Source organism: Mus caroli, chromosome 11 (assembly GCF_900094665.2).
Source record: "Mus caroli chromosome 11, CAROLI_EIJ_v1.1, whole genome shotgun sequence".
NCBI lineage: Eukaryota > Metazoa > Chordata > Mammalia > Rodentia > Muridae > Mus > Mus caroli.
The window spans coordinates 45675725-45688852 of record NC_034580.1 but is presented as its reverse complement, the minus strand read 5'-3'; the positions used below and the strand labels follow the sequence as shown (position 1 = coordinate 45688852).

The following is a 13128-nucleotide window of genomic DNA, read 5'->3' as shown; positions in this document are numbered from 1 at the left end:
TGTTTTGTTTTGTTTCTCAAGACAGGGTTTCTCTGTGTAGCCCTGGCTGTCCTGGAACTCACTTTGTAGACCAGGCCGACCTCGAACTAAGAAATCTGCCTGCCTCGATTGAGGTCATTCCTAACCTGGAAAATACATGTTAGGCTGATTGTCACATGCCCCACCCACCCCAATATATTCTTTTGTACCATTTTCCATGCATTCCAAACCTTCTTGGAAGCAGGGTTTTTGGCTTCATTTTCTACAAACACAGGATTTGCTAACCTGGGGAACATATCTATAAGCAAGGGGAAAGGCTGTTGATGCGAATCTTTCTATTTTATTAGAACTTTCCCGGCTTCTCTTTCCTCTGCACTGCATTAATGAGCTCCTGGATTCTTTGGTTCCTTGTCTTTACATACAGGCTTGGCCGTCGAGGGATCAGGTTGGGAGACTGGACCTCTTCATCCACACCATGGATTTTGTAGGGGACATCCACAGCATTGGTTTCTGGGTGATCTTCAGTGGCATTGGTGCTAGAGACATTGAGGGGAGCCTCCAAAGGAGGCCCCGAAGAAGGCTGCACCTGTGTAGATACAGTGGGCCCCGGGAGTGTGGGCATGAACACATCGATGTCATTGTGCTTCCCGGGGGGAGGCTCCACACCTCCGTCCTCTGTGTTGCTGAGGTTTCGGGGCGGGTTGCAGGACTTGCAGCAAAGCTTGTTGTAGCTGGGGATGGAGCAGTATCGAGACAAGACTTCCATCCTACAGAACATTGACTTGTCGCCTTGGCACTGGTCCTCTGAAAGACAAGAGTGGGAGACATAACCAAGGGACAAGGTGAGGGGGAAATGTACCCACCGCAGAGTGCAGGTGCAGATTGCTGGAGGAGGCGTGTGACAGAGTCCAGAGGTAGCACAGAGGCAGTGAGCTGGTGTGGAGAGTCAGGATAATTGCGGTGTCTGCGTCTCTGAGCAGGACAGCAGCCACAGACCCCCACCTGGACTGCTCCCCTCCTGCGAGCAATCCCCAGCTGAACCCACTTTTCCAGGCTGTCTCAAAAGTTGAAACAGAAACGGAATCTTTCTACTCTTAATAGAGCCTCCAAGTTCAGCCTCACGGATGGGTCTTCGCTGGGATCTTCACACAACACCTCAGTGGAACCTCAGTGTAGTTTTGTGGCAGGACTTGACTCTATGGTCATCTACAAGAAGTAACTATAACAAAAGTCAACCTAAAAGAACCAGCTCCTAAAATCGAACACAGCCCTTCAACTGTAGCCTCACTGTGTGCCACCTCTTCTGACCTGACCTTCCAATGTGTTTCTGTCACAGACTAAAGATTCAGACTTGTGCGGGCCTTTGGACATTTGCCCAAACTTATCTGCTGCATCCTGTCCTGGCAGTGCTGACCCAGCCTGAGGCCTGGCCACACTGAACTTCTGGCAACTTCCAGACAAACTCGATACCTCCGCATGAGGCTAATCCTTCTCAGGACATCCTCATTCCTCCCCAATCAAGAAATTGATCATCCATGCGCCAGTTTACATGGAGAGCGCTGACTCTCTCTTTAGAATTCCCCTGCCTCTCTTTTCCTTGGTCAATCCCCAGATCTATGTGTGACTCAGTTATTCAGCCAATTGCCACCCCCTCCCCCATTCATTGGTCTTTTTCCCAAATGTCACTCTCTATTCTCTTTCCCCCTGTAACTCATTCTAAAACCTAAACTGAGATGATTTATGGAACATACTCAATATAAAATAACAAGTCACGGTCACAGGGATGCTCCACATCCCTCAGACAAGCACAGGCTGACCTCTCCTAGGAGAGAAAACTCCCCAGTCTGTGGCTTCATGGATCCCTGCCTTCTTCACTTGCCTAGCTGACAAGTTCACATTCAGTTGTTAGAAAAGGTGACCAGAGTCTGGCTTTTTCATCACCATGAGAGTCCCCAAACAGAGCCTCAGGCGATATCTGAACGAGTCCCAAAGGTGAGTCAAAGGATACATTCAAAAATATAAAACAGAAACATGAAAATAATGAGCACGTCCAGATTTGGAAAACTCTGGGTTTTAGATCAACAAAGCCACAGTCCAGAAAAAATAGAGAGAGGTATACCACCAGAGGCAGGGCTGAGCTTTGAGCAGTCCAAATAAGCAGGAAATGTGTCCAGCTGCAGGTGCCACGGACAGACGGGAAGACGTCCCGAAAACAAAGCAGCCCATGAGGAGAATCCCAGGGTGTCTTAATACTGAGAAGAGAAATGTGCTCACCACATACTGGGAAGCACAAAGGCTTCAGGCTTCAGGTCAGCCAGAACACAACAGTTAGGATGACTGGTAGCTTCTTCAGAGAAAGTGTTTCCTGGATGCCCAGTACATGAAGAATGTGAAGAGCATTTCATTTGATGTTGAAGTTGGGGGCCCAGGGTACCACTCACTCCCTTCCCATCACTATCTGCACTTACTGGCAGCTACTGAGGCTGAACGTGTAAAAGCATTGACCATAGTCCTAGGGACATAAGGAGGGCTCTAAATAAGATGTTCCTGTGTGACAGGAACATCTCCCACAAAATAAGCTTTGACAAAGAAAGAAGCCAGCCCCAGGAGGCCGCTACTCCTGTCACACAGTGGTGCTCTGTCCTGTTCCTGTATCTTTTCCTTTAAACAACAAAATGTCACTAAGCAACTGTGTCCTCATTTGGCTGACTGTCTCTCTCATCAGTCTGGAGTAGCTTAGGTCTGAAATTTTCCCCCAAAGGCTCATGTGTTAAAAAGGCTTGATGCTGTTAAAAGATGGTAGAACCATTTGTAGGCAGAGACTGGTGAAAGGAAGCTAGGTTATGGATGATGTGGCCTTGAAAAAGATACTGGACTACAACTCCTTTCTGTCTTTCCTTTTGCTTCCCAGCTGGTAGGGGGACAGATGTCCTTTGTCATGTGTTCCCACATTACTATCACAGACCCAAGTGACCATGGACTGAAAACCATGAAATAAATCATAAGCCAATATAACTTCTTTTATCTCGGGTATCTTATCACAGCTCTGGAAGCTAACAGCAGCCATGCTGAATCAAGGATTGCCTATAGCAATCAGGGAACTATATATGGCCATGGGCTAGATTCATCCTTTCACCTGGTTTTATAAATAAAGCCTTAATGAAACACAGCTACATTTATTATCATTGACCACTTTTCCACCATAACAACTATGGCATAGCTGTGGCAGAGAAGATAGGTTCCAGTGCCTAACATGTTTGTTGTGTGACTCTCTTCAGAAAATGTTGCTCGACTCTGGGTCAAGATCATCCCTGGATTAGCGGTTGGCACAAAAACAGTGATCAGTTAATGGAGAAAGCTCTGAGCATCTCGACCCCCTTCTGCAGGATGCTGCCCTTCCACCAGCGTGCCAGGTAGACTTCTCTGAATCCTCAGACTAAACTGCAGAGCTTTAGTTTTGAAAAATTAAAACCACCCAATGAGCAAATAAAAAAACCCACTGGTTAAGAACTTGGTATATTAATATCAACGTAGAAAACCACATCAGTCAGCCCTGTGTTTTATTCCTGGGATGTAACCATCTGCAAGATCAAGGGGTGGTTATAATCCTTATTGAAAGTACACCAGTGGCTGTGTCTTTTTAAACAATACCAGTAACCAGGAAGCTCTCCAGGATCAAAGAGCTGAACTGTGTGTCCTGAGGCTCTGGCTAGCGAGAGGTTACAGAGATACGTTTGATTTTATGATATTTGATCTTCCATTCCATTCCCAGTAGGAAATAATAGCAAGGACTCTCAGATTTTTGTTTTTAAATAGGATCTCATATGTAGACCAGGTTGGTCTTGAACTCACAGAGATCTGCCTTCCTCTGCCTCCTAAGTGCTGGGATTAAAGATGTGAGCCACCAAGGCTGACCAAAATTATTGGCTTCTAAGAAATGATGGTAAACCACTGAGAATGAGCACATTGTTCCTAAAGTCCCCTTAAAAGCTAAGCACGGCCAGTCCTAGCCAGCACTTGGATAGGAGACATTAAGTCATCTGCGTGCCTCTTCTCTTATCTTGGTGGTATCTGAACTCCACCTGGATTATCAGTTGCTTCCTGCTAGCTTTCTTTTCTTTCTTTCAAATATATATATATATATGAGTACACCATTTCTCTCTTCAGACACACCAGAAGAGGGCATCAGATCTCATTACAGATGGTTGTGAGCCACCATGTGGTTGCTGGAATTTGAACTCAGGACCTTTGGAAGAACAGTCGGGTGCTCTTACCTGCTGAGCCATCTCACCAGCAGCGCCCCCCCCCCTAGTATTCTCGAATGCCTTTCTAACACGTATCATTTGTTTTAGGAGAAAATTGATACTAGGCTCATTCACGGAAGACAAGCACCATAGATAACCTCAAACATGAATACCGAGGAAAAGTGAAGTCAATTTAAAAATCAAATTCGAATCCCCCAATCCCCAGGAGGAGAGTTCTGCACAGAACTCTAAGTTAGAGAGACAGTAAAAGCGTGACAGATGCTGGGAAAAGCCCAAGGCAAGAATTTCTCCCTGGTGTCATCAGGGATAAAGGAGAAGCAGTGGGTATTGCTGGGAGCAAATGCATCGTGGTAAAGGAGTTGTGGTTTCACGAGCCCATTTATCATTCTAGAGCCCATGAAACTGATTTACAAAGTGAGCGGCATTTTCCCCTTAGATGGGCCTTGGATGTGCCCCGTGCAGGTGGCATCCTGGGCCATCAGGAGCCCTAACGCAGGGTTCCTGTAGAAGACAGCTAATCTTGACTCATCTCTGGGGAGATGGGCAGAGGGATAGAGCGCTGTTGATACCACTCTCCTAAAGACTCTAGTTTCTCTTCAGCTATGATTCCTTTGATTGACAGAGCTGTGGGCAGTGGATCCAGCCATGACTCCTGGAACATCTTTGGAGTCTGGGGCCTGGGTTGCCAATCCCATTTCCTAGATGTTGGGCCATCTCCTATTGTTCTTTCTTGTGACCTCCTGGACTTTCTTACTGCTCCCTAGCACAGACAATCATGAAGCAGGCGCCCCACCTATAGGACTGCAGGTGAAGAGGTCTCTGCTGAGTTTTGATCCACTGCCTAGTTATCGTCAGTATGTGATAGGACACAAGCCCTGTGGCTACTGAGGACAGACCCTGAGAGGCACAGGCAGGCAGAGCTGTGCACATCTATGCACACACACACACACACACACACACACACACATACAACTACTGCTCTGCTTCTCTAAGCTGACTTCCCATGACCACACCTACCCCCATCTCTTGGCTGATGGGCACCTACTCTTTCTGAACAGGCATCTCAAGGCAAGGCAATCACATGACAGTGGTTCAGCAGACATAACCTAGACCCCACACTTCTGCTCTGATCCCAAAAAAGGGAGAAGCCATCATCCCGGGCAGCACCTAGGAGCAGAAAACTGAGACATCTCTGCAAGGTGCTCACTTAGTACTGACAATGCAACCCTAAGCCCTTGGAGTGCGGCAGCCCTATTTTGAACATGTCTTTGGGATATGTGTTAGTGGAAGATGGGCCCTAAACATCTATGTTGGGCAGAGTGGTGGGGTGGGGTGGAAGACAGCAAAGTCACTGGAACCAGAAACCAGGTGGTGGATGCTACAGGATGCTGCTACCTATAGCACCTGAGCACTGCCTGCCAGGAAGGTGATGGGAACAAGCCACCAGCCGAGCAAACCCAAGCTCCCAGTTGAACTGAACTTTTTTTATTGAGTTTATTTGTGAGATGCATGACAAGAGGTCTTTCCATCATTAGTAAGAATAAAAGGTCATTTTCACAGTCACTTTGGCACACGCTAATGTCTCATGGAGAGAAAGAAAGAAAGGAAGAAAAAAAACAACAGAAAAGCAACGACGACAACGGAACCTACGTAATTACGTCATTAAATACATACAAAACACTAATAAAATATCCCTGATAAACCAAAGTGCGTACAGACAGGAGGCAAATGCCCAGGACCGTGTCGCGCCATCTGCGACCACACAGATCACTCACATTGCCTCGTCAAAGTTGGAAGTTAACAGTCGTGAGAGGATTAATTTGCAGTTACACACCAATTATTTACATAACAGTAATTAGTGCCAAGGGGAGTAGGAGGAGGCTTGGCTGCATGGTCCAGCAGGAACTTGAATTATTAACAGATGAAGGTGGCTGGGGCCAGGAGGGGCTGGTGGGACTGTCAGTTGGGAGTGCTACATTGGTCACGGCTAAGGACCCAGGTGTATCACCCTCTGGGTGTAAGGCCGCGCTGTGGGAACCCCTTGTGGGAGTCTCCACAAAACAGTCAGCGCCAACTGGCCAGGTGGGCATCAGAGGGGGACCCCTTTTGTCAGAGATAGACGGAGTGCCTGCTAAGTCCCTTCACACACAGATGGCTCAGGTAGGAAGCAAGGCCATCTGGATTTAGAAACCTTACTCTTGGCAAAAGTTGGGCAAAATGGGTGGGGTCCCCCTAGATCTTCAGTGCCTGCCCCCTACTTGGATCACATCCCCCATCTAAGGCTGGAGTTAGCAGCCAATTCTGTTAGCTTTCAACTTTAAGGCATCTTCTACATAGTGTTTCTAAGCAAAAAAGCAATAAAAATTGAGGTATTCTGTAGTTGTTCACACTGGTAGGTGAGGCACATCCATATCTGTCAGTCAGTCAATCATCAATCAATCAATCACACTTTCAATCCTCTGAACGGGTCATATGCACAGGACAATAAAAAGGCCATTGGAGCAAATGGACAGAGAATGGAAGTGGTGGAGTCCATGATGTCCCATCTCAGGGACACGCCTCCCTGCCTCCTCCTCCGTATGATTGGACCCCCGAGAGGACAGGGGCTACGGGGACCAAGGGCCATGTAGGTTGGGTGCAAAGGCCGGACGGAAGCAGGCCATGGTTTCACAAGTCGGAAAGGACACACTCAGCAAAGGGCAACAGCAGCAGAGACAGCAGCAGCAGCCGGGAAGCCCCTGACACCGCAGGAAACTTGGGGTCTGTCACCCCGGCACGGGAGACCGGGAGAAAAAAACTGCACACCGCACACTGTAGAGACCCCAGTGGTCTCAACTCAATGGTGGGTGGCATCTGAAAGGGGATGGGGCTGGCTTCTCTTTGGAGTGACCCGCAGCTTCAGCCTGGAGGAATGTGGCCCAATGAGGTGGTCGCCATAGCGAGGTGGTTACACTCGCACAGTGGCCTCAGGCCCCTCCGGCACCACGACAGATCTTTGCCCCTTTACAAGCCATCACAAAACCAGGTCCTGGCCTCCCTACAAGAGGCCAGTGTCCCCAGACCAGGCCTCCTTGAGGCTGGCCCTCACTTGTGGCCAAGTGGTACAAGCTCAGAAGGAGCATGCCGAGCACACAGGCCCGGAGAAAACAGATTCACCCGAGAGAGCGCTCAGCAGGAGTCAGGGAAGCTTTCCATAGAGAAAGAGGAGGGGAGCCCAAGGCAAGCTCCACAAGGCGCAGGGCATGCACTGGAGGGCAGAGGCAGAGTTATAAACGGGTCGGTTACTTGACGAGATCTTCTGGATAGGCGAGTCAGGATCAGGCCGGGACAGCCACTGAACCACGTAGCTCTTCTTGGAGGGATCTGAGCCGTTTCCTGGAAGGAAAAGAGGAGGTCGCATGCAGCTGCCAGGACCCCACGAAGGACCCTCACTGCACACACGTCAAACAAGCATGAATGCACGCACGCACTCACGCACGTACGTACGCACGCAAGCACATCTAGAGCAAAGCGGCTTGCTCCTAGGCATCCTGAGGCCTGGAGCAATAGGGGGCATGGTTCCTTCCGGGATAAACTGATCTAGTCTCCTGCCTCTCTGCCAGTCATCCTGGGACCCAGCTGTATTCAATGTCTCGCCAACTGCCCACAGCCCTCAGGCTGGGCCACTTCCCAATCCATGTCCCGTTCTGTCATCCTCTGTACCCCATCTTACTTCCAGAGCTCCTTGTCACTCAAGCACTGTACTGAAGAAACATGGTGAGGATGGCAAATCCTGACACCACCACCACCAAGAATGTCACCTGACCTCTTGTCCTCTATCCTCTGTAGAAGAGAATAGTGAGGGGATAACATCTAGCCTTGAATTGCTGTGTGGACCAAAATGTTGAAACACATGTAACACTGGACCAGGAATCTACACAGTGCTCTGATTGTTGTTCTCAATACAAAACACCCTCTAATCTCATGGGCACACACTTTCTATACCGGGATCTCTATTGTATGAGTCACAACATGTTGGCTAGCACTGTCCTGCTGTGCTGTGGTTCACTGTGGATCACTGGAGCTGAAGGCTGTAACATCATGCATGCTATGAAGGCAAGAATGGGCAGAGACTCCTCTGTGCACACCAGGGCATGTCCAAGGATACCCATATGTCACCCCCACCACCCCAATCCCATTTCCTTCTAGGGAAAGTCTCAGCCCTGGCTGGAAGTGCTCAAGTTCAAGTACACCCATAGCAAACCCAGCCATTTTGGAAGAAGAACAGAATTTGATTTCACCAGGCTTCCATCTCCCCTTTCCTAGACTGTTTCATGCTGGGGTTATACAGGGGTGGCACAGGGCTTACGGAGACAGGGTGCAAGCCTGCAGATCCTTGCCGTCTCGGGTCGCTCCTCCCGGCAGACACCAAAATTATCATCTGCAGTGCGACAGAGCACTGGCCGTTCCTGGGTGCCGTTGCCACAGGTTACCGAACACTGTAGGTACAGAACCATCAGTCAGGGTCACCTCCCATGCTGGACCTCAGACAGCTCGTGCTCCTCAGGCATGTGACTGGTGACCCATTGGACATGGTGTGGGGCAGAGTGTGGGTTTTGTCCCATGGAGGCTGCCTAGAATGCACACGTCCATCTCTCAGGGCTACTGTGACACCGGAACTTCTGGGTCCTCCCTTCTTGCCACGGTTTGGATGTGATTTGAGTATGTCATCCCAAACCTATGTGTTGAAAGCTCTGCCCCAGTGGGGTGGTAATGAAGAGGAGATCAAAACCTAGTGGGAGGCTTCTCCTGCCGGTTTAGACCTTGGCTGCCTGTCCTCTATGGACTCATTCTCCACGTGTAGCATCATGCTGCCATATACCATAAGGTCCTCACTCATAAGGGTAAAGTTGATGTCACTAACACTGTGGCCTTCAACATCCAAACCCATGAACTAAAGAAGCTGCTTTATACAGTAGCCAGAAACCCTCTACACTGCTAGAAAGCCCTAGGAAGAGTCCTCAAAAGAGTAAAACCAGATATGACCCATTGATCCTGGGAATACACCCAAAGGATGCAAAGTCAACATACCACAGAGGCATCTGCACATCTGTGTTTGTTCTGTGCTGGCACAGGAAATGCACCCAGCCTACCTGACCATCAACAGATGCATAGAGAGAGAAAAAGATGGTACATATATGCATGTTTGTGTATGTGTGGGTTCATATATGATGTGCAGGTGATGCACATGCATGAATTTGTATGTGCATGTGGAGATCTGGGGCCAACATTCAGAGTCTTTCAGGCCACCCTCCAGTGATTTGGGGGTTTGTCATTAGAAGTCAGACTTTGCTGACACGGCTAATCTAGTTAGCCAGCTTGCTCCTGGCATTCCTTTGCTGAGTCAGCTCTGGACCTCTGGGCGGGCTGCTATGCCCACCAGGCATTTACATGGATAGTGGGGAATCCAAACTCCAGTCTTCGTGCACAGCAAGTGTTTTAAACACTGGAACCATCTTCCTAGATCCTACACAATGGGATATTCAGTCATAGAGACACATGGAGAAAAAGAAAACATGACATTTGCTAGAAAATAGACTTAGAGATCATATGAAGTCAAATAAGCTGGGCTCAGAAAGACATTCTGATGTAAGATATAAGACAGTCTTCCCATATGTGGAACTGTGTGTGTGGGTGTGTATGTGTGGTAGGATGTGTGTGTGGCATGTGTTTGGTGTGTGTATGTGCTATATGTATGGGGGTGTGGTGTATGTGGATGTGTGTGGTATGTGTATAGGGTGTGTGTATGTGTGTGTGTGTGTGTGTGTGTAGCGTGTGTATGGTGTATGTGTAGTATATGTGGTGCATGTGTGTGGTATGTATGTGTGTGTAAGGTCCTGACACTCTTGAGGAATACTATTTGGGGAAAGGAAAAAGGGAGGGGGAGGGCAATGGGGACGTGATGTGACTTAGAAGGAAATGCGATGGCACATGTATTGGAGGATATCAGAATGAAACCCTCTACTTTGTGTGCCAACTTCACAGTAGAGAGGATAATTAGACAATGGAGGAAGGCAATGCCGTTTCCAGGAGAGGATATTAAGCATATCCGCCTACAACTCTCCCTGCAAAAGCACCTCATTATAGCAATGGAAAATGGTTGCTGCAGCTCTCCAGCTGAAGGATGCTGAAGGCCCAGGAGAACCTGTAGTGGGCTGGGGCTCCTGCAACATCTCCCATCCACTCCTGGGAGCTTTGGCAGTCCCTCCTCTAACCTCTCTAGACACAAGGCTCCGGTACCCTCTACCCCTACCTCTACCATGGCTTCATGCCCCTGGTGAGCAACCAGAAGTGCACTCTTATCTGACTCCTGGCACTGGGTCTCATTCGGCCTCACTCTCTGTGTGTGTGTGTGTTCAACTCAGCAGACCTGCTATTCTCAAGTGCTTCACATTCCTAAGCAACAGCCTGTTTTGAGAAATGGCTCTTGTGCAGTTTCTGGGGACCTAACCCCTGGAAGGTTCTAGGTGATAAGGAAGTTCCTGCATGCATGGGGCCTTGGGATAGGCTGCACTAGTTTGCTAGATAGTTTAAACCAGCAGTGCAATTTATGCATGACAAATATCTGCTTTCCTTCTGTCTAGGATCTGAGGTCCATCCTCATGTACCTCGGTCCCTGATGGAAACCCTGGACCTCCATGCTGTGGCTCCCACTGGTGCCCTGAAACCTGAGCTTTGGTCTGGAGGACAGGGCCTGTATCAAAACTGGAATGATCCATCTACCTCAGTCTTATGCGAGCTCAGTTTGGGATCAAGGGCATAGAGCCAAGAGAACAGCTTACCTGGGACCAGGACCCAGCCCGCCACCGCCCAGGGCAGAGCTCACGGTTGCAGGCCCGGCGGCTCTCGGGACGGTGATCGTTGCAGTGTTTGGTGTGCACGGAGCGGGTGGTGTTGTTGTGCAGAGGTTGTATACAGCGGACAGAGCGCACCTGCATGCCAGTTCGCCCACAGCTCTGAGTACAAGGCTCCCATTCACCGGTGACCCACCTGCCAGGGCAGAGTGGCAGGTGGTCAGGGAACCAGTCTGGCTGTGGCTCAGGTGGGCAGTGAGAACAGAGGGGTGAGCCCCTGCCTGTAGCTGAATCTCCTTGCTTCACAAAAGCATCTGCCATGTGTGCAGGCTTGCATAAAGGGGAAATGGAGGCTCGGATACTCTCCTGCCTGTCAGAGTCGGAGAGGCTCTGCTGGGGCTGGTGGCCTGAAGGGTTTGCCTCCTGTCTATCCCCCACAGGGCCCTGGGCATGACCATAGTCTCATCTTCTGATGGTGTCAATGAACCCTCCCTAAGCAAAACTCAAGAGCAGTATAGACTACCTGAGCTTCTGTCCTTGCATGTCCCTTACCCCACCATCTTCCCTAACCTGGGCCAAGATATGCATCCTGCCAAGGTCTGAGGGTCTGAGGATCAATCCTGCTGCTTAGAAACATCTATTAAGCATTGGAAGCCAGCCCGGGCCGCCTAAGCCTGTTTCCCCACCCACGTGTTGTTAATATTTCCTGTCTTTTCTGATATGTACCCGGAGCTTCGGTTCAGTTGGCAGAAGTGGACCTATACCTTTAACCTACTGTATGGTGGGTAAAGAGCTCAACACCCTACAATGTGCCCAGCCCAGGGCTTCCAGGACGTCCAGTTTCCTCCCTCCCTCTGGGGCGTGCCCCTGGGCTGTGGCCCCGCCCAGCACTCACACAGGCTGGGAGCACTCCTGAGGGTTGCAGGCTCGTCGGATGGCCTTGGGCTTGGCAAGGGCACTGCAGAAGGCTCGGTGCACCATCTTGCTGTCCAACCTCCGGCGGCAGCCATACTTAGTGAACTGGGACCCTGAAGACAGAGAGCTTGAAGGAGCTCAATGGGATGGTGGGACCACCAAGGGGACTTGTGGGATGGTGGGACCCCCCAAGTGGGCTTGGAGAAGTAAGGCATCTACCAGCCGAGTATTACCCCAAACTTATAATCCTCCTGCTTCAGCCCTCCAAGCTAAGATTACAGGCTTGTGTCACCATGCCTAATTCCTCCTTGCCCTTAAAATGATGTGAAGGGTGAGAAGGGAGCCTTGGAAGGATATAGCAAGGACCCCGCCCTGCACCCAGCAGAGAGGGCAAGAATGCAGACTCCCTTGATGGCTTCTGAGTCACAGGGAAGGCTCTGCTCCCCTCTATGACTTAACCATTATTTTCTATCTTGGGGTCTGGCATCAATGAGGCAGGGGCACCTAGAGTGCATGACTCCTTTTTACCACTGTCTCCTGCATCCTTTCTCAGTGCGGGTGCTACTGGGAAATATCTAGGGTATCTAGAAGATAGAGGTTAAGAGGGGGTGGGATTTTTAAACCACCTACAATGTAAGTTACCCTGTCCCAGGATAGAGAATAATGGAACCTGAATTTCCATAGTACCTAGTGTATATACAAGAGAATCTAAGCACAGCCAAGCGGCCTTCCCTAGTTGGGGCATCTGAAAGCATCCTGGGACATAGAAGAAAGGCACTGGCCTCTGGAGGGGTTGAGGGACAGTGAGGAGAAGCTTGTGCAGAACCCCCCAGGGAAGCACTGCGTGTTCAGGGAAATCACTCGCTGTGGATTAGGCAAGGATGGGAAAGGCCTGGTCTCCATCCTGCAATGCCAGCTTGGGGTGGAGCCTTCAAGAGGTAGAGCCCCTTAGGTCATGGGGAGACTGGGAATCCAGCCCTTTCCTCCCTCTCTTTGCTTCCCAGCCACCTGCTAGGCTAGGCAGGGAAGACCAGCAGCTTCCTCTGCTGTCTGTCTGCCCCTGCCATGATCTGGGCCAGAACCTCTAAAATCATGAGTGGAAATAGAGTTTTTCTTTCTGTAAGCTGATCATCTCA

At 49.7% G+C, this 13128-nt stretch overlaps 1 protein-coding gene across 1 annotated transcript in view; it reads right to left on the bottom strand.

Moving 5' to 3' along the window:
• Window positions 1–303: 303 nt before the first annotated feature.
• The window catches only part of Adamts2 (ADAM metallopeptidase with thrombospondin type 1 motif 2), a 201201-nt gene continuing 188376 nt past the window's right edge, over window positions 304–13128 (bottom strand). The window contains exons 18-22 of the mRNA XM_021176447.2: window positions 11973–12105; window positions 11066–11273; window positions 8593–8722; window positions 7530–7619; window positions 304–783 (exon numbers count right to left, since the gene is read on the bottom strand). Of these exons, the coding sequence (XP_021032106.1) occupies window positions 323–783; window positions 7530–7619; window positions 8593–8722; window positions 11066–11273; window positions 11973–12105 (1022 nt within the window). The 3' untranslated portion in view covers window positions 304–322. The remainder of the gene's footprint in view (window positions 784–7529; window positions 7620–8592; window positions 8723–11065; window positions 11274–11972; window positions 12106–13128) is intronic.